Raw genomic sequence first — 21945 nt, forward strand, 5'->3', positions numbered from 1 at the left:
ATTTACATTTATAAGGTTGTAGAAAGTAATTGCGGGTAAACTGCATCTCGATCAATTATTGTCGAGGTTCAGCAACGACTGTTACGGTTGCATTTCGGATAAATGACCGCTGGGCTCAGAAAAAATTTTTCAAGAGTTTGTTTCAGCGTAGCAATGAAAGAGAGGCGTTTTTATCTTGATTTCTCACGCAAAAGTGGGTATTTTGTTCGCAAAAGGAGGTTTTATCTCGATTTAATCATCAAAAAGTAACCATCTCCGTGTATGAATTGCGGCAGACTTATTTTTGCGAACAAAGTAGCTATTGATCTTTTGTAATATTCGTCTGAAAATGTTATAGAGATAGTTAGATAGCTATAGATATAAAGCACGTGCAACACGCCTACAACAATATTCTCTGCTCTCTTTTTCTTGTACTTATAAGTTTAGTACCCACACACGCGAGTGCCGTTCTCCGTGGACGCCAAATTTTTCAGCGAAAAGTTATCTACCTTGTACAAACCACTAGACCTCTACCATAGCCCATAACCATTACTAAACAGCACTAATAGTATATCATCGTAAGAGTAGAGATTGTTAGTACACCAAAAGAAAGGAGAGACTCTCCTATGCGTTTCGTTGTCAACTACATGTTAATTCTGATGCTAATCCATTCGACCCTCGTTACGCGTGGGTATATATCTACAAACGTCCACTTTTTTATTTGTATTTCGCGTGTGTCGGTCCTTTTGAGGCTATATTGCTTTGCAGCAGACCATACGAGTTCGTGCACAATAAATAGCGCACTCCAAATGGAAGTAAGTGCGTCCACTCGCCAGAGATACGTTGGATGTTACTGAACCTAAGCTGCTGTTGTTTAGCATGCATATGTACTTGTGAAGAAAAAAAGAGTCGAGTAGGCCATATAACTATTTTTGGATACACTTTCACGCGAAATTTGGGTGTAATGCTGCCGATCGCGAGAAGCGAATTGATTTCTATACGCCAGTCCACCAATAGTGTCAGTCGTAAAATAACCTTCGTTCTTGAATTTTTTTTTTTTTTTTTTTTTTCGTACCTCCACTCGATTATAATAACAACCTTGTCATTACATCATACGAGGTTTCATTGACATAACACATTATACTTGGTAACGTAAATAGACGTCATCGTTAAAAAAAAAAAAAATTGAAAAAATCAACGAGAAATCTTTCTTGCTCAACCTTAGGAAAATAAGATGTAGTTAGTGCGTTTCAGGTCAATTAGAGAAAAAGAGAGATATAAAATGACGCGAGCGCTCGAGTTGTTGATAAATGCAAAAGTTGAGGCTAAAAGTAACTCGGGTATCTTCATCGAAATCCTAGTGCTGCACTCATAAATAGAGATGAAAGAAAAAGGAAGGCGGGCGTAATCGTTAAAGAGAGACGAGCCAGCGCGTGTTTCCGAAGAGGAAACGAGTGGGTAAGGTGACACGGAATTTTTTCCCCCAAAGGACTTTCGGTATTCTATTTTTAGCGCGTAAGCTTGGGTTCTCGAATATCTTGGGGTAAAATCTCAGTTAGAAAGTAACGATGTGGTAAAGACGCGTACGTAACGACGTCACGGAAAAGGACAGACTGATTCCCGCGGGAAGAGACGGTAAAACGATGAGGCCACTTGTACGGCAGATCCGTTTGCCCAAGGAAGGAGAGAAAACGCACCATGTTAATCATCTCTCGGTAAAAAATTAATTCTTTTTTCCTTCAGTTTTGCACAATTATTTTGTCCTCCACCGCTATTTTTTCATGACGAGTCTGTTAATCAAAATACACACATGATCATCTTTCTTGTTTATCAATTCAACTTTTTTTTGGAAAGTTTATTTTTTAGGAAGTAGTACGATAACGTCCCTTTTCTCGATCTCTTATTCTTGCTCCCTTCTATTCAATTGATCATGCGTTGTGCAATAAGTTGCAAATTATTACAAATGTCGTCTATTACTTCATTGTAATCATTTGAAAAACTACTGAAAAAGTTTACCAAAAGACTTAAAGTGCAAAAAAAGATTTTGAGATGAGAAAGCACCTGAGAAATTTTAGTAGGGTTGGCTATTGATAAATTTGGATTTAAATATGAGCAAGTACTCAATATGTTGATGAATAAATTATTTGTATGTACTTACTAGAGGTTAAAAAAAAGTAGATGGTAACGAAACGAAATACATATTTATTACGTCTTAATGGCTCGAGCTAAGCATTAACGAATTTCCCTTTGTTGCAGATCTTAAGTCTCGAATCGATGTAGATGAATTATTTATCTATTGTAGGTAATTCTTTTTTACAAAATGATGTATTGCTTGTAAATGGGTAAAGTTACATCTTAGTTGCAGATGAATGCTAAATTCTGAAGAAAAATAACTCTGTTTCCAACGATGCAAATCTATTTTCTGCCTTCTAACCTCAAAATAGCACCTTCACCGCTTGATTTTGGGTTCTCAGGCGGAAAAATAGTGTACGAAACTCGTTCGAAAAGGCTTCTCGCCATCGGCTCGTGCCGTAAACCTCTCGATTCGTAAATCGAAGCCTTTGCAAACTCGTACGTAATGTACTATTACATTTCGATAAATCAGTAAATACATTTTTTATGATGACAGATAGTTACGAAGTAGGAAAAAACAAATTTTCTTTCACTTTCGAGAGAGATCTCATTTCTGTCTTGAAAAAACAAAGTAAAATGATCCTTAAATACAATATGAAGATGTTAGCTTTTCCACTAAAACATCAAAGAGCCGGCCAAAACGATGATGATAATATTGTTTCGAAACGTCGAATCTTGAATCCCTCAGAGACGAAAACCATCGCTAGCGTGGCGGAATGAAAGAAGCACACGAGTGAGTGGCGGAGAAGGTGGGGGCTGAGGATGGGGTCGTCTATCTTTAGATCTCATTGAGAAGATGCCGGTTCGTGGGGTAAACACGCGCGCCGCCGTCGTCCCGTCTGGAAAGACTCACGGCCGGATCCATCTCGCACTTGTCGTCGGCACGTACGCACATGCACTTCCCATTCAACTTCTTGTCTCTCTCTCTCTCTCTTTCTCTCCTCCCGGACGCATTTTGAGGCAGGACACCAGCACGTGCGCGTGGAAAGTTAAATTTGATTTTCTCACGATACTGTGAGCTCGTCGAGTCTTTCGCTATCATAATATATATATATATATATATATATATACACATTTTTTTTTTTTTTTTTTATGTTATAGTGCTCTACGTCCGGCTCCTTTAATAAGGGCACTACTATGGGCACTTAGCACTTGGGAGAAGGAAGGGAAGAGGGATGGGAGGCCTCCCATCACTGGGAGGGGGGTAGGGGGAATTAGGCAATTTTGCTGCGAGAAGGTCGCCTAAACCCTCCTCGAGGAGCATTGCGTGGTGAAAAAGCACATGTGAAAAATCACAGAGGTACTTGCCCGAAAAAGTCGCACTATGGCCGGGAATCGAACCACGGTCTCCCGCGTGCCGATCCACAACCTAGCCAACTGAGCCACCGCGCGCTCACTATATATATACATATACTATGCAGTTTCGGCTGAACTCTCTCGGAAACGAGCTATTTACAAAATTATTGGTTTTTCCGTCCATACACGTTTGTTTAAACACTTGTCGGTTTATCTTCCTCATCGCTTGTTTACTTTTACTTTTTAAGCTTGAATACATTATCAAAATGGACTGAGCATAACGCGGTTGTTGACTTATTGGCGATTTCGAGGCCACAGCGGCGGCCGCAGCAGGTGTTGGTCGCGCAGACAATGGAACTATGGTTTGCACAAGTGAGTGTGCGCGACCAAAGGGGGAGGAGCTCTGCTGCCACCTGTAGCTCGTGCCAGCCCTCCCACACCCCTTTCTCATCACTATTTTACACACGAAAGCCGAGGGGTTTGCTCAGAAAGCTAAACCATCCATTAGATTTTGTTGGTTTACAGAAGGATGTGCGTTTCACAATTTCTGTCCATCATAAGTGCCCATTATTATGATGGTACTTTCGTTTCTTGCCATTCATTTGTAGACAATCTTACATAACTTCTTTGGTTTTGTAGTGTATGTGTGGGTGCGATGTAATTTAGTCACGATAACTTAGATGAAAAATTGGTACAACTTTAGCAACAAATCCTGATACTATGAACTCAATAGTCACGTTATTGGTGAGAATCTGTCTGTTCCATTTCAAGCAAAAATTATTTATCTTATCTATTTAATTATTTATGAACAATGGTAATGAATAAGAACTAATAATAAAAATAACAAAGTTCAGTTTCAAAACTATAAAAACAATTATCTGTCTAGTAGTTATTATGACCAATTATTATTTATATTTTTATATAATTTATTTTTTTTGTAGATGTTGAAGTAGAAAAAGTAATTTTATTTCGTGACTAAATAACTTTAAAAAATTACAGTCGTACACTATGACAATTTCAATCAAACATTAAACAATTTTATAGTAATCAATGAGAATTAATAGGTGTTATTAGCTATAAGACTCAATTAATTATGATAAATGACAGTTACTACTAGTGCTAATTTTTTTTATAACTTTCCAAGATGTCAACTATAATAAAAATAAAAATAAATAATAACTAATTATAACAGTTACTAAATTTTATTCTTAGCCTGAGATCTAGAGTTTATCATTTATTATTATCAATTTTTGCCACTTATTGTTGGCTATTGAATAAGGTAATTTCTGCTTGGGTCATAAAAATTTGGGGCACTGCTATAAGGCAGTTGTGTACAAAAAAAAATTCGATTATATTATTAAATACGTTAATCAATTATTCTTTTATGTCAGCTCACACGGTGTACATCACACCTTACCTATATAACTATCACTGACATCGTTTGTTAAATCCTTCAGATGTGATGAAAAAAACTTATTAGTCACATTTGCGGAACTGTAATAGTATCATAGTCATAGTAATAGTTATATTGTCTCCGTGTTTTAGTTGTTCAAAAAATTGTAAATATTTTGTGGTAAAGAAAAAAATCGCTGTACTAATAAGCGTTATGCAACTTTATGTGGCGAAATAGTAGTGATGGACGTGTCTTTACATAACACACTCAATACGATGCTTCGTTGTGCCGGATGGAAAGGATTTGTAGATATATTTAGAAATGTAAATACCTCATGAGAGGTGAACACACTATAATATATATAAAAAAAAGATATATTTGTACAATGTGTCATGCCAGATCGATTGATCAACGCTTTGACGAAACACTCAAAAACTTGATATTGTTATTTTTATGTAGGAAAAGTTGGAAAATGTGGTGAAAATTTATTCATCTTTTGTCTAATGTCAAAAATTCAAAGACTTGTTGGATCAACTTACATCAATCATCTTTTATCAAGTCGAAAGGAACAAAAAAACAATTCAACAAAGACTCAGGTTGCAAACACAATAACCGATGGACGGGTTAGTTTAGCCAAGTGTGAAAAACCATAGCATAGAGCTTTTGAGTATGGCAATACCGAGCGAACTCACAGGAGACAGATCTTCCTCGACTTATTGGTACCCCTTGGTTCTATGTCAGCGGTGACAGACAAGCTCGTAAAGAAACGGTCCCTGGTAGTAGGTATAGTTCTTAAAAGGAAAGTAAAGAGAAAAGAGATAAAATAAAGTGAAGTAGTCGGGAAGTCGAGCGTATACATAGTGGCTGCACAAGCTTGTTTTTCTTCTTCTTCTCTTGCTCTGCCGTATTCTCTCTTTGAGAAGCAAAAGCAGCAGCAGCGAACAAATAAGCGTCGAGCGAGCTAGCGAGCGGGTGAACGAGGGCCGAGCGCAGGACGCCAAGCTGTCTGACTTGACTCGCCTCCGTGTGCCTCCACGCGCGTGAGTATTATACGCCTAATGCTGTGTGGGCTTCTTCAGTTTCCTATCCATCATCGAGGCAAGAGAGGAAAAGACGCGGCATGTGCTGCTTTCGACACGCGTGTATGTATACGCACGTGCGCGCGTACGTCGGTATAAATTGTACTATTGCTCCTTTTTTACGCGCATGAACTGAGATACCGATTTATTTATTCAAAACATTTTTCAAACAATCCATCACATTGCCTTTCGGGCTTTATCAATGCCTGTCTATATTTAGTACGCACATTTTTTTTATCTCCCATAGTCTTTGTGACTTAATAGCTGCCTCTGCCATTCTAGATTTTTTGTTTCTTGCGCATCTTTGCGTTTTCTATCTTTTTGAATGCCTCAGCAACGAAAACTCGAAGATCAACATCTTTGTCATTTTCCATTGATCGTTATGTCCATTTCTTCCACTTTTTCTTTCTCCTCGTCTTCAAACTTTCACGCTATTTTAATTAAAAGTCAACCATTTGTTTTTATGCCTTGACATTTTCGTCAACATGAATTCTTTCGAATAAAACGTCCTTTACCGTTTTATGGTACGTATTTAATTATTACAAAATCAAGCTTTAAATATAGTGATTAATAGCCATCAACATTTTAACAAAGGACGTAAGTTATGTTATGCGTAAGCAATTCGTTTCTAACCAAATAGTAAGCACAGCCATTTAAAACTGTCTTGCTGTAAATGACGATCTTACATGCCTGCACTTATTCTCTTTAGATAGAAAAATTAGCTCAAGCATTCTTCCTTTCGTGTGACTATTTACATATTTTTTTTAAATTTATTTATTTATTTTTTTCATTTAAGACTAGTATTGTGTCTTGTAATCCCCATCAATAAATTGTACTCAACATCTCTATGATTGTGACTCTCCCTTTATGTTAGGTCGTATTTTTTTATCTATAAAACATTATAATAAGTCTTTTGTGCTTATCATTTACTTTCACTTTTCCCTAATGTATGTCCATTAATTATTTATTTCATCGTCACAGTCTTGCTCTTGCTGCGTATGGAAATCAGATAACTTTTTTTGTCAATGTTTCTGTTTCGTTTCTGTTTAGTTTTCTTAGCATTTTCAAAACTTATCAGATATTCTCGCTTCTTCATCCTAACGCTTCTCATTCTATAAATGTTTTATTATTGCTATACAAAATTTGCTCAGTGCATGCACAAAAGTTTTTGTTCCAGATCTTTGTGAGGTACGTACTTGAACTGCAAGGACTGCCTAGTAAAATGTTGAGACTTTTACAGTATCAACATAAAAGTTATCCATAGCAATTACATAACTTTGGCGAGATCCGCGGCTTATCACTAATCAGCTCTTTCACACACCTCACAAGTTACTGTCAAATAATTTAATCTGAATTTTTGTGTTGCTATCGTCTTTTAAAAACCTACGTGAACAAAACTCTTTGTACTACAGTTCATTGAAGATCTGTGGTACCGGTTTAACCCCCCCCTTTCACCCTTACTATACATTGATTTGTAAGTGGATACATACAATTCCTCTCAGTGAGAAAAATAAGCAAATCAGCGTCTCAAATAATTATTCTACTGCGTCAGTATTTACCGAGAGTGTCCTTATTTTCCTCTAACATTTACCTAATGCAACTAAACTGCTAATGAAAAAACGTAAGCTCGAGATTAAAGAGCTATGAAATATTCATGTTCAGCGAAAAACTTGCGAGTGCGCAAAAACGTCCATGAATATGAATTCAGATTCCTACGCAAACAATCTTCATCATTGCATCGCCGAGTTGGCAAGTGAAAAGTTCGCTTCGCTTACGTAGGTACTACATTCTTCCAATTAAATCCCTCTACTTCCATATTTTTTCGCATCGTACACTTTCCATAACGTCGAACTTATACAAAGTGACCTTTTCATAACAACTCAGAGAATGGATTAGGCTTCAGAGTATATTTAACAAGAGCAGATCTGCGAGTCTGCGGGACGAAAATTAAATCCAATATTGCCTGTCTTCATTGTTGCATTGATTTATACGTAAAAAAACTTCGTACCTCTAAAAATTTAATTTGGTTTCCATCTTTTTTCTTGTTTCAATCGAAAAAAAATTGCAAGATGGCATTGGGATTTCTCCCTTATTCAACAAGTCTCTCAACAGACTTCAGTTTCGTCGATTTGATCATCCAAGAAATCGGCTAAATAGAAAAAAATAGCTAAGCTTTCGCTTAAAAATGTATAAAATATCACGTATGTTTATCACAAAAACTTGAATTCAAATGAAAAAATCATCATTTCACCCAATACGTCCTACTGATAAATTTTTTGTTACTTTTGTGAGGTCTAAACCTAGACTGATATATTTTCTGGTCATAAAAAATACATGGCTAAAATTAAAGCTTCAATTTATCAACAATATTCCGTTAAAAGAGCATGGAAACGATGCCGACAGCTGAATCATGTAAAGTAGATGCGAGTGACATCATTATATTTTTGGTTCACCCGTTACGCCCATCTGCTGCTGCTGCTGATTCTGTATTCTCATTACCATACATGTGTGTGGATTTGCATTATTCATCAAGAGTATTCATGTCCATACTCGATTAAACCGATGCTTTTTGGAAATCAACAAAACTGTCAACGTTTACCGCGAAACGCTCGTATGGATTTGAAATAGTTATTGGTACTGTGAAATTTTTTTCTCGGTAATTGGCCGATCCAGCGTGGGAAATGCGGCAGACAATTTTATAACGGAGAGAGGCAAAAGGACGTGTGCGTGTGACTTCGGAGCGATTGCGATGCTAATCGGTTATTTCATGTCCGAATGATGTGATTTGTTGAGTCACATTATCTCAACCGTTATTCGCTCTACCTTGGGCGCGTGAGTCTAGCGAGTGTGGAAGAAAAAAATTAAAACTGAAGCAGCCAAATTTCATCGAGATTTTAAGCAAATAAATGCTCATTGATTAAAATAGTCATATTTAGTGACTGAAAATCAATGAATTTGTAGTAAATGAAAAAACCAGCGGAAATCTTTATTTGACTTATAAATCCGAGAAAATTGTTTCAAAGTTCGTTAATTTGGTTAGTTATAGGTTATACGGCAGGTTGTGTGCTACACGTGTTATGAATGTCATGATTCGTTTCAAGAGAGTACATGTATATAGTTTGTTATTTACAATTAACACAACGATGGTGACATTAAAAATAGAGAAAACAAAGAGTTCAAGTAAAACTTAAGTTTACTTTGTCTAGTTTTCGTCTTATATGTATCCACACTCAGAGTAGTGAACAAAAACAACAGTTTTGTACGTTTACCATCAAACAAGTAATAAGTTTGTAAGAACTATCATTTTAAAGAGAGAAAAATCACAGCGCTGTGAAAAAATGACTTTGACAGTTCCTTCGAAACATTTCTCTGCCAATCTAATTTAACACGTTTTTTTTATTTAAAAATGACACCTTTTATATCAATCAGTGCTTGGGATATGTATGCGTACATTTACGCATTGTTTGGCTTTGTTTACCAGTTAATTTAGATTATATTTTTTATTTACATATCTGGATATGAATGATTAGGTTCTCTTAAGTCTCTTGCTTTTCTTATTTCCATATGCTTGTAAAGAGGCGACATTTAAGGGTTGGCCACCTAGTGAATGGAACCGGAAGCTCCATTTCATAATAATTACCTTTTTTAATGACGACCAATCGTTCTCAAAGTGCCCCCAGTGGGGACGCGATTTCGGAATTGCTCTCAAAGCGAATACACAATTGAATAAAAACTCACTTTCTCCACTTCATTGTGCCTTTCATTTTTCGATTTAGTTCGTTAAATTGTTTCGGATGTTTTTGTCTAAAAAAATAAGTAAACAAAACAAATCCAACGAATTTCCTTAAATAATTCAAAAAAAAAAATTAGAATAAAGTTTTTTTTTACACCTTGTACACGAACTAACCTCATTTATTTTTTTATACTCTGGGATTATTTAAAATATTCATGGTTATTCTAAAACACCACGTATGATACTCTTGTCTTGGATTACTTTTACCCTCGCAGAATTTAACTACTTATCACTGTTGTTATATCATCAGCAGTTACTAAAAAATTTTAAGTATATAAAATTCCGTATGTTAATACGGCATTCCAATGAAGGTTAAATCAAGAACTAAATGAATAGAATAGTTTTGATGCACCCTGAAAATCACGGAATTTCGTATCCATTTTGGAAAAAAGAAAATATTTGCCAGTAACTTTTAATATAAATAATTTCAAGCTAACCAAAAAATTCATTGATGTTCGTTACTTTGATACTCATTAACATTCGCTCAAATTGGAATAACCAAAATCAAATAATTCAATTGTGTCCAATCTTGTTAGCTTTATAAACTCATATTGTATTTGATTCTTGATATGGCATTTTTCGAAATTTTCAACCTTCTGATTATTCTGGACCAGACTTGCTCTATAAAATTTGAAACTCATTCCTTCAGTTCACCTTCTTTTCTATCCATCCATGTGCCAAGAATCATCCTTTAATTATCCTGCTTTTTATCCACACCTATCTATCCGCATAAATAGCGCTCATGAGTGAAAGTACCTCGCATCTCCTTAGGTATCGCCTTCGGAATAGGGACATCCAAACACATTCAAGAATCCTACCGGCGTACAAGTTTCCTTGTACTCTTCATTTATCTCGAATTATCTTTTCTATAACTAGTGAATATCGTCGAAGCAATTCGGTAATACACCTCTTTTCTCAGCTAGCAACAATAGTTCCAAGAAAATCTTTATTTCCGAGTTGGGCCATTATATCAGTGCTGTTCTATTCTTCAAACCTCATTGTAATGGTTAAATCTCATCAACCACTGTATGAATTCGCTTTGATGAAAAAAAACACGTCAGTCATCCGAAATAACAATACCTTGTATAAAAAAGTAAATTTTTTTTTAACGTTCGAAGAAGTCCAAAAAAACTTGGTTCTTGGAGTGACAATATTTTTTATCTGCAACAAAACGAACTCGTTAAAAGTTAATTTTGAAAGCCATGATAAAAATTTTTTTGATTTGATTATTCCTTAACAGTGAACAAAAGTATCTTTTTTAGTGAAACGCTGATAATTATAAATAATTATTTCATCAAATTAATTCGGTAATCATCATTGATAAGCAAATGAATGCTAATGACCATTGATTGTTAACAAGCTTATAACAGCATATATTTATTCTTGATCAAATAGTTAGAAATGTGCGAAAATTAAGAGGTCACGGTTAGGATGAAAAATGTTTGTCATCCCATCCAACAAAAGCGCGAAGTCAGTATAGTTCTCGCATAAGCTTTTGTTTAAGAGCAAAGCAAGAAGTCTCATGACTAAGATGGTCTTGGATATACTCATTTAAAGACACATGAATTTTATGTAAATAAAGTAGAATATTCTTTCCGTAAAAGAGTAAATGGGCAAAATCAACAAAGTCACCAATTTAACCTTTTTCTTAACCACTATACCTTCCTTTTTTTTTGCTTGGTAAAAAAAAAATTCATTTGGGTGTAAGTTTCTCTTTCTTTCCTTCTCAGGCAGTCAGACAACTCCTTCTCACGATTGAGTCATCCAGACTTCTCTTACCCCTCATTATAGCCATCAGCCAGGACAGACAAGGACCACCTGGCGAGCTAAGCGGCGTAGATGTATAACCATCTCTTTGATATGTCCCGATCATACGTATATAACACGGGTAGACAAGATACACATCAAAATGTTGGCTTATCGATTATTTTTTTCTCCTAGTGTTCTGCTACAGCAATCCAATTTTTTCTCCTGTCTATTTTCGTTCGCCGCGTGATACTTTTACTTATATTCAATTTTGTCATACGTGAACCCCGGCAATTACGGGAGAAAACGAGGACATGCTTTTTCATCGTTGTTTCATCTATTTCTTGCTAACATCGTCATCTTTGTAATCATGTTTTCTAAGAAAATGTCTTTTTTCTTTCTATTACACGCTCGTTTGGAATTTATGTGTAATATATAGGGTACCTATACTTATGGTTCCCTAATACCGTTAGAATTCCACTTATTAGGACACACGCGTGTATGCACAGCCACGTTCGCATGAATGTGCTTATCACGTATAGATAGGTTCAGCTTCAGATAATCGTGGTTAAGTATAGAAGACAAATAGTTTATAGTTTATTCGACTTTCCACGTGTACTTCGTGTATTTTTATCGAAGCAAAAAATTTTTATCACTTAGGTATGATGACGATTGAATTTAATACTAAAAATTATTTTATATTTAGGTAGAATACATTTGATGGGTCCAACTAAATACCTTACAAAAAAAGGTCACCAAATTCAGAAGGGGATGCCAGTTTTCTAAAAAAAAAAAAAAAAAAAAAAACAATTCAATCACATGCTGTTGAGCAAAAATTAACTTGTCTTTCAGTACGGCTCAACAATATTAGAAAAAAATTTTCAACTACGAGCGTTTCTTGGTAACACTTACCATTTTCTAGTTATCTTTCAGATCCCCTTTATAAAAGAGGCCCTTACTTACGTGATTAGTTTTTGAAAAATGAACATGCCTTTTAGTGAAGATACACACACCTTAATTTATTAGAGGATGACTGTGTTGCTTTGCTTTTAAATCAAGATTTTTTTTCGTACATTATTTATCTAGCTCCTTGGATATATCTTTTGAGATTTTGAATGAAACATATGTATAGTAAAGTTGACGTGAACAAATTAAAAAAAAAAAAAAAAAATTTTAATTAGTGTGAACTTTTTTATAGGGTGTAAAGTGGGGGGGGGGGTGCTTTATTTATGCATAGTACTGAAAATTCTGCATGAAAAGTCAAAGTTACAAAATTACTTCGTTTCTCCCGAGTATTTCCCCCCCCCCCCAAAAAAAAAGACGAAGAAGAAGCAGACAAAGAAACAAGTGAAGTACATTCTTTCACACATTATCCTTGGGAGTTCGAATCTTGCATCAGCCGTATAGTCATGTACATGTACCAAAGTGCACCGACGAAGAGAAAGGGAGCAGGAATCACTCTTCTTTATAAGTGCCACGCTAACCGTGCGGTAAAGACAGAGAAGAGAGAACCGATGACGAGAAAAAAGACCGGCAAGAGGGAAAAAAGGAATAAAAATTTCTGAGAACCGATAGCCCTGCGGCGTGCGTGTGCTAAAAATACGAATCCCACCTGGGAGCGACGAAAACGTGTTTCATATTAGCGTTCTTGTCGGTACTCGTTACAGGGATGGAGTATTCTTACCGTAAAGTATATTTATAGATAATTACAGAAAAACCCCGGAGATCCTGGTTAACTAAGTTGTCCTACCTAAGGGGCAAAACACATAAAACTGGACTTACAACATGTAAAAACTGCGAAACATATCTGGGATGCATAAATACATGTCGAGATCTTAAAAAAACGTGAGAAATGGGGAAGAAAAGTTTTCATGTGGCACATTATCCAAACTCAAACACTTATGTCCTATTTATCGCATTTTGCTTAATCTGACAGATTTAGTTTACTCCAAGGCATATTTTTTATCACTTCCAAAGACAGTTCATGTTTAAAAGAGAATTAAATGATCCCGAAATGTAATTAACTTGATCTCTAGGCCTCTAGCAAATAGAAAACGTCAAATATCTTGCGGGCAATCAATTGCGGACAAATTATGCGATACTTTGCTTTCATTTTCTACACGAATTTTACTGCACTTTTTATGGCAACTTTTCAACAGATGGTTTCAAACACACTAGAATAGCTTGTAGCTTTAAACCTAATTATCATTTCAATTTAGCAATAAAACTCAAAGCAAATCTTGTCCCGCGTATTACAAAATATTGATACATTTATGATGAAACATTCCGAATGAAGCCTGTTTTAAAAAGAAAGGTATAACTTACATAAAAACAAATTAATTTTTTTTTATTCTACACCAACAGTCATTTCTGGTCTGGAAAATTTTTTCAGGGTAAAGATAAAGCAAGACCAAACTAAATAAAATGACGACCAACAGAACATTGGCTTTTGAGTCTGTTCAATCCACCATGCAAAAATCTTTGTTTCACATCTCGCTTTCTGTATCTTATGATTTTTCAGAAGTTTTAACATACACATTCGCAGGTGCAGTATATAGTGTTAAGGGGGCTCCAGCGAGCACTGGTACCAACCCGAAAACTATTCGGTTAGTTGGTATCACTTCTGTGAGTATATATCTATATATACGTGTATATATAAGCGAGCACCATCATCTATATATATGATGTGTCCGTACCTATGGTAAACAAACAGCAGCTTCTGTCACGTACAGAGCGTTTTATTTAGAATTAGTTTTTTTGTGTTATAAAAAATAAAAGAAAACACACATCACTGTAAGAGTCATCAAGACTTTCAGGATGCTGAAACGATTTTGCAACAGCAAAAAAGAAATAAAAAAGTAATTGATGATAACAAACAAAAATTAATTGTATTAAAATGTATTATTAATGATAAGATAATTTATAAAATGGCCAAAGAATCGATATCAGTAGAAGTATTAGTAGATGCATATAAAAAAGATCCTACAAATGGCATCACCTCATTATTATCTATGAGTGTAAATAATAAAGTAAGAGTTATTTCAAATAAAAAAATTATTGACACAATTTTTGATAAAATAAAAAATAATTGCAGTTAAAATTTTTCAATGTTCTATTTAATTAAAAAAAAAAAATATGTGTAAGTAATCCATAGGAGAACACGATTAAAAAAGAGTTACAAATGACATGAAACTTATGTAAGTACTTGCAGTGTAATTCTGAAATATTCAAAAGCGCGCGCCTTACAAACAACAAGATGGCATCCTGTCATGACCCTGCTAATTCAATGACTTGATCAATACTTTACAAAATATCTCAAATATTTCCAGGGTTACCTATATTTTTGAAGGTACCATCTGAAAGCTGAGATGTTTTTCTATAAAACAGTTACAGTCCTGACATGTAACTCCTCAATTATTGTTAGAAAATACCGATGTTTTCACGTTGCTCTATGAGAGGCTATGTATAATGTACGAACTTTGAGAGCAAATATCTCAAAATTTTCCAGGGTTAGAGGGGTAAATCAGGACACGGTTGGAATCAGCGTGTTTTTATCTATCAATTAAGCTACCTGTGACCTCCTAACTCCTCCCGCTGGAGCCCCCTTAAGACGGAATCATGGAGATGAGGAAGGATGGTTGCAACTCTGATAGGCGTTGCGTGTAGTCCTCCTTTCTCCCCACCCCTATATTCATACGCGTACGTATCATATTCGTGTAACGTACCTATTCATAGGAAAGTGAGGAGTACGCAAGTTGAGCATATGGCTAAATGATTGGCCTTAATATGTGCTTTCAAGAGAATCCAACCCAACTTCTAAGTAAAATAAACTACTGATGTAGCAATGCAATTTTGTTGACAATATCATTCAGTTCGTCATTACATTATTAAAAACTTATAAAGATCGATTCATTCTTTAAATTCTACTGGATTTTTTTTTGAATAACATAGTATTATAATGTATCAACAAAAAATTATAACCTCAAAATGAACGAGATTGTGGAATTCTTTTCTTGATAATCCTACAACTCATAATTTTCATAACCTATTAACTTTTATTGTAAGTCCTGTATACTCGATGACTTAAAAATACATCATTGAATTGTAAATGACAAATCACTAAGGGATTAACATAGTAGGTGATCATTATTACGTATTTGTCCTAAAATTGTTAATTGCCTCCTTATATTTATATTTGTCTTAGTATCTCTTTATGTATATCATTATCCTTTTTTTTCGAATCACCAAATTTTATAAAGCCACTCATGATTAATTGATCATCGAACCTTCACAACCAAGAATAAGACTCTTCTAATAGTTTCATAAAATTACGGATAGTTTTCATCATAGATTATTCTTGTCTTTATGTATTTACTGTGTAAACATGGCAGAATAGAATGCATCCGAAACATTTTCCTACACACGTTTTTACCAAATTGGTACCAAGATATTTCCTGCGTTACAGTTGAAAAAACAGCTTTTTAAACTTAAATACCTACCATAGTATCACACAAAAGGCACTACCACTATACATCAAAAACTATTATACTAGTGCAAAGAGTATCATGTTTTTCTTTTATTCAAGATTTTATAAGGTGCATTTAAGCTGGTATAGAAATATACCTTGACTCGACTTGGGCCTCTTGTGTACAAATACTTCAAATCAGGACTTTTTGGCCTTTCAAGAAAGTCTTCTATCTATTCTGATTCTTGATTTGAAAACCGCATTATTTGAGATTCAGCGTTAAAATTTTTCTCTTGCTTTTGTTGAAAATAAGAGTGATAATAAGATAATAAGAACAAAGCCATCATGGTTTCGTAGTAGTTTTTTGAAATGAAAATGCATCGCTTAGCGTTGAATAGAATATTTAAGATCAAATTAATACTGATGGTGTAAGTTGGATGATTGGGAGATGATCGATGACAGTGGCTGTGTTCGAAAAAGACTCTGTCAGTTCAGTCAGGTAAGGTCACGTGATCATTTATCACGAGTATGGGGGAGTCAACGTGACACTCAACTGACGGAATTTTTTGCAAGCACAACCAGCCGCAATACATATATGTGTAAGGGTGGGACCAAACAAGGATTCGAACTCCTACATAACATCAAACAAACAAATTGGAAGTCGGTGGTGGTTGTAAGCAAAATCTAAAGTCACCTAGAACTGACAGGGACCCAACTTTAACCAGTAAATCAGCGATTATTCACTGTTTCAGATCCATACCATGTACATACCGATAAAAAATACCTGAAAAATATATATTAGATTGTGGTTGACGATTGTCATTTGTTGCAGATGATGCACCGGCAGCAGCAGTCAACGCAAGACTCGTGCGGCGCAGCACCGACGCTCAAACAGCAGCAGCTGACGACGTGCTGGTCGACAACGGATCAGCGCACGACAATCAGCAAAAGGCCGATTACTCGCTCATCGTCAAGATGGTCGGAAGCTGCAGCAACAGGCACCATTGTCAAGAAGAGTGGAACTATCAGTACAAGAACCGAGTTCAGGAGGAGGGGCATCACAAGGTGTTCCAATAGTACCAACAACAGCAGTTCCAGCCTACGGTACAGCGGTAGCTTGTTCTCCACCACGTGCAGCAGTCTGTTCAGCAGCAGTAGCAGCAGTAGCAACTCGCTCCTGTCCATACTGGCCTGGTCGATGACGCTACTGCTCGTGTCCTCGTACCTCGGCATCGCCGACGCCGGCTCGTTCATGGGCCATTCCTTGGGCAAGCGCTCATTCTTGGACATACAGTGCAAGGGGGTCTACGATAGAAGCCTGTTCGCAAGGCTCGACCGCATCTGCGAGGACTGCTACAATCTGTTCCGCGAGCCCCAGCTGCATACACTGTGCAGGTGCTTATTATCATTTTATTTCATTTCATTCCTTTCTCCCCGGGAAACTTCGAATCGGTCGAAATCGATTTCTTTTCGATGATATCTTTTTATTTTTAGTAGTACTGAAAATCTGCTATTTGTTGCGAGGAATTTCAACGGGATTTATGTACTTGTATATAATTAAATTGTATGGATGTATCATTAGGTGCTAATTGTCCACTATATGGGGCTAACGACTATTGTTTTTCGAAATCTGCGTGAACACTACAAGTTTATAAAGAACTGTTGTGAACATTTTAACGTTTTCATTTTTTTTTTGTTACTTACGTACTGCATTTCATTAAGTATCGTTTAGTTTGTTACTCTTTAGTTTATTGTGATAACAATTTGATCTCTAGATTTTTTTCCAATCTATTGTACCTAGTCATTATGATGTTGAAATGTACCCGTAAAACTCATTCATGAAACACCATTATTAAAAAAGTTCTGCAAAGATAGATGATTTTCTGCCGTGATTCAACTTGCGATTTACTTTGTATCAACTTGTATCGTTCCAACTTGATTGAAAAAAAAAAACTCTATTAGAAAGTGTGATTAAAATTATTTCTATATTAATTAATATTAAAATAATTGTATTTTACGTCACTAGGGCACTAAGTACAAACATGAGCGCACGAGTCGTGTATAATGTTTTTCTTACCAAGAGCGCAAACTGCAATTTTGCGCCCAGTAAATCACTTTGGGCCCGGAGAGCGCAAAAAACTTTTCTGGCCGTGGGCCCTTAGTAATTACGAGGGCGCAAAGTGTGGCCCGAGGGTGCAAAGCGGTAGTTTTGCTTTGTGCCTATGGTAAGAAATAGTAGTTTTCATCGGATAAGTGCCATCGTCTCCGGGGCTATTTTGCGGCCTGAGGGACTTGCGAAGCAGGGCTCGACGGACGTAATATAGCCGCGGAGCAATGGCGCTTGTGTGGCGAATCCTATTTTTTCTACCAAGGGCACACCAGACCCTCAAAAACGCCCGAGGTCGGAAAAATACATTTTCTGACCTCGGGCGTTTTTGAGAGTCTCTGGGGCTATTTTGCAGCCCGAGGGACGTAATAGCCACGGAGACGATGACACTCATGTGACGAAAACTACTATTTTTTATCCTTAAATCTTGAAATTAATTGAGAAATAAATTTAAAAAAATTATAATTATCGTTTACCGCGTAAGAAAGTTAATTAACAAGATTACCAATCGTACATGTACATAGTGCGTTAAAAAACCATGGTCACCAATCGTCACCAATCGTTTGTACCGAGTACTCGGTTTGTACGTAATATATCGCGGATAAAGGATTTACACCTCACTCGCGTGTAATTGACAAATAAAAACCCTGCACGGGCCTAGAAGCACACGCGTACACATCCATGTTGTGCACCTGCATTACACGCCACAGGAGGTGAACGGGCATAGGAAGAGGAAAAATAAAACGCGGAAGAGGAGTCGCGGACTGTGTTACAAGACACGTACAGTAGGAGTATATCTATGCACGCGTTTATAATACACATTGCATATATAACTCTTCCCAAACTCTCGGTACGCACTTACGCGTACATATTAAGTAGTGGCAGTGGAAGATGCAATATAAGTACAAAACGTGTAATACTTATATCGAAACTGCGTGCGCGCTCGCTTGCGTTTCCTGAGATTTCTCTTCTATTTATAGTACCCCGCCCCGCGGCTATTGCTGGCCTGTTTTTTTTGCGCCTTGCCTCCTTCTTTGCTTTTATACCCATATACACACCACAGTAATGCACTGTTCGAGAAACGCGAGTAACAAGATTGTGCGTGCGCGGACACACACGCACACACGCATAAAAGAGAGAGGAGGGAAGTATAGAGAACGTATATACATCCGTTATTGTAATACCTGAACATTACACATATATATATATATATATATATATATATATATATATATATATATATATAGTGTGTGTGTGCAATTCGACATTTATGAGGGGCCTTTTTTGCACCTGCCGTGAGTCTAAAATAATCCTTTCGCGAACGGATAACAAGTGCGCCTGGTGTATCGGTACACTGCAAGTACTGTGGAGAGAAAACGAAGTGTCGAGAGGGAGAAGAGAAAGAAGGAGATCATTGCGCTTGCAGTGCTGGGCCTTTTTTTCTCGAGCATTTGTACATGTACATGTGAGCGCTAACACTTTCGAAAAGACTTTCTGGCAAGAGCCGCTATTTTCTCGCGAGTCTCTGCTGCCTTTTGGAATCGCCTTCTCGTGTTTTTTTTTTTATTTCTTGGATGTAGGTACTTATCTACTTTTTGTTACTCCTGTTGTATGGGCTTTTTTTTTGTAGGTCAGGTTGATTTTTATTTTCACATGGAAGAGTTACCTTTGATTTAACTTGTGATGCTTAAAAAATAATTTAAACTTCAACTGCATCAAAAAATACTTTTCCGCCCTCGGGTGGTTTTGAGAGGCTGGTACTTCCTCGGGCAAACAAGCAGTTTTCCGATACTCGTTCGAAAAGTCTCCTTTACGAACCGCGTTACGGACCTCGCCTTCGGCTCGGGCCGCAAACCTCTCAGTTCGCAAACAAAGACTTTTCAAACTCGTAGGAAAACTACTATATGTCTATTACTTTTCGGTGATGACAGAGTCGAGTTCGTTTTTAGGGTATAATTTCTTTCAAATTTTTACATAAAAAATTTTTTTGCTCTTATTTAAGAGAAAATGACATTAGAAATTAAATAAGAACGAAAAGAAAATTAGGAGAGAGAGAGAGAGCGAGAGTAAAAAATGCATGTCAATGGTAAAAAATAAAAATTTTCAGAAAGAACTGTTTTACGACGGACTACTTTAAAGGATGTCTGGACGTGCTGCTACTGGAGGACGAAATGGAATGGATAAAAACTTCCATCAAACAACTCCACGGAGCTGATCCTGGGGTTTAGGTGCTTTTTCTTTTTAGTTCATTTTTTCCCTAACCCAACTTTATAATTTCGCTTTTGTTTTTCCTTTATTAAAACAAATATATACATATATTTTTTTTTTCAATACTTTTAACTAACTATACATTACCTTTTATTTCCAAAAATATCCCAATCACAAGGTGAAAATACACTAATATTTAAGAAAAAATTGATGTTAAACATTATTCCTTTTAAAATACGTGTTACAATTTTCGAAATTTCTCATTTAGATTTATTCTCAAATTAAATTTTTTTGAACTATTAGTGAACAGTTAGCTTGTTAGTTGTGTATTATATTGAATTATATAACGTTAGTATAGTAAAAGGGAATTGATTTTTGTAAACGTGTAAATTAAATGTGTAGCTTCTCCTTAAATATCCTGTGTAGTATCCAGTATAATCAAAATAATATTCCTCGCTTCTCCACATTTTTTCCATTTCCTTAATTAAGTTTTTTTTTGCAATGTGTGATAATAAATAGGAACCAGTTACCTCGAGATCATAAGAAATGTGATTATAAAAGTAGGTAATTCCGTATTTCATATAATTGACCAATGGTAGTAAAAAAAAAGTATATACTAATTATTTTTGAAGGTATGTACGGAATTCCCTATACATTTTTTTGAGCCTAAATTTTTTGGTTCAAACATTTTTCAGAAAATATTTTTGAAAAGATCATTTTTTACATTCTTTCATGTTATTTGTTCCACGGTACTTGTAACTATGGTCCATGAAATTTGATAAATGTATACATGGTAACTTGTATACGTTATTTTTTGAAACAGTGAAATGTTTTTGATTTTTTTAATGAAATGATTTTTAAAAGCAAGATTTTTTTCAGACGGTTGTTCAAATGGCGAGAAAATGGTTTTTTAAACTAATAACCACATGCCCAACTAACAAACCATAACAATGTAAAATAACGTTTTTTTTCCTTGTGCTAACAAGTTCGTTTTTATATTGAGATAATAATGAGTATCACAAAATTAAAGATGAAATATTCTCGTTCATATCATTAACGAAACATTTGCACCTCTATAGTATAAATTACATATAATACAGATACATTTTTTTTTTATTTCGAAATTTTTTAATTACATTATTTGCTCAACATTATTTAGTTTAGCAATATTTTTCCATTTAATATCATAACAGTTTTATCTCAATGTAAAAAAGAGAAACGAAAAATACGAATTATACACCAAGCTCGTAAAAAAGAGCGAGCAAGTGGTTCCCACGCACTTGACTCATCTAATCAATGGTCCGTCTTTTTGCTCATGTGCCAACAGGCAGGATTGCTTCACCAGCGAATACTTTACGAGCTGCATCCAAGCGCTGCTGCTCGAGGACGAGAAAGAAAAGTTCCAAGAGATAGCCGAGTATCTTGGCCGCAAGAAGTAAAATCCCCCTGGGAGAGACTGAAGACGCAAAAAAAGTGGCGAGTAAGAAGGAGAGCAAAAGAGAAATCGAGACAGCGATAAAGAGAAAGAGATGGACGTTTGTAAACTGGATAAAGAGTTTAAAAATTTTTTTTTCAAATTTTAAAGAGGATTATTCGTAATGGGCTGCGAGAAACAAAAATCGGGTGAGGATCAATTGAGGGCTCAATTTTTTGTCTCATGATAATTGTGACCTTTGAAAATAAGCTCTTTTTTGTACGACCGCGAAAATGAGAAATTGTGACTTGATTTTTTGTTGTTTCACAAAT

General features: G+C 35.8%; 1 protein-coding gene across 3 annotated transcripts in view; it reads left to right on the plus strand.

Moving 5' to 3' along the window:
• The window catches only part of ITP (ion transport peptide), a 69094-nt gene extending 47512 nt beyond the window's left edge, over window positions 1–21582 (plus strand). For 2 of the 3 annotated variants that reach the window (XM_014357632.3, XM_014357630.3), the window contains exons 2-4: window positions 16717–17279; window positions 20099–20219; window positions 21527–21582. In XM_014357632.3, coding sequence (XP_014213118.2) covers window positions 16717–17279; window positions 20099–20219 — 684 coding nt within the window. In that variant the 3' untranslated portion in view covers window positions 21527–21582. The remainder of the gene's footprint in view (window positions 1–16716; window positions 17280–20098; window positions 20220–21526) is intronic. The other variant, XM_089594193.1, reaches the window with a different exon arrangement.
• Window positions 21583–21945: the final 363 nt, after the last annotated feature.

The sequence above is a fragment of the Copidosoma floridanum genome, unplaced genomic scaffold, assembly GCF_036245765.1.
Source record: "Copidosoma floridanum isolate Cflo_tuat_1 unplaced genomic scaffold, Cflo_Japanese_pri ptg000021l, whole genome shotgun sequence".
NCBI lineage: Eukaryota > Metazoa > Arthropoda > Insecta > Hymenoptera > Encyrtidae > Copidosoma > Copidosoma floridanum.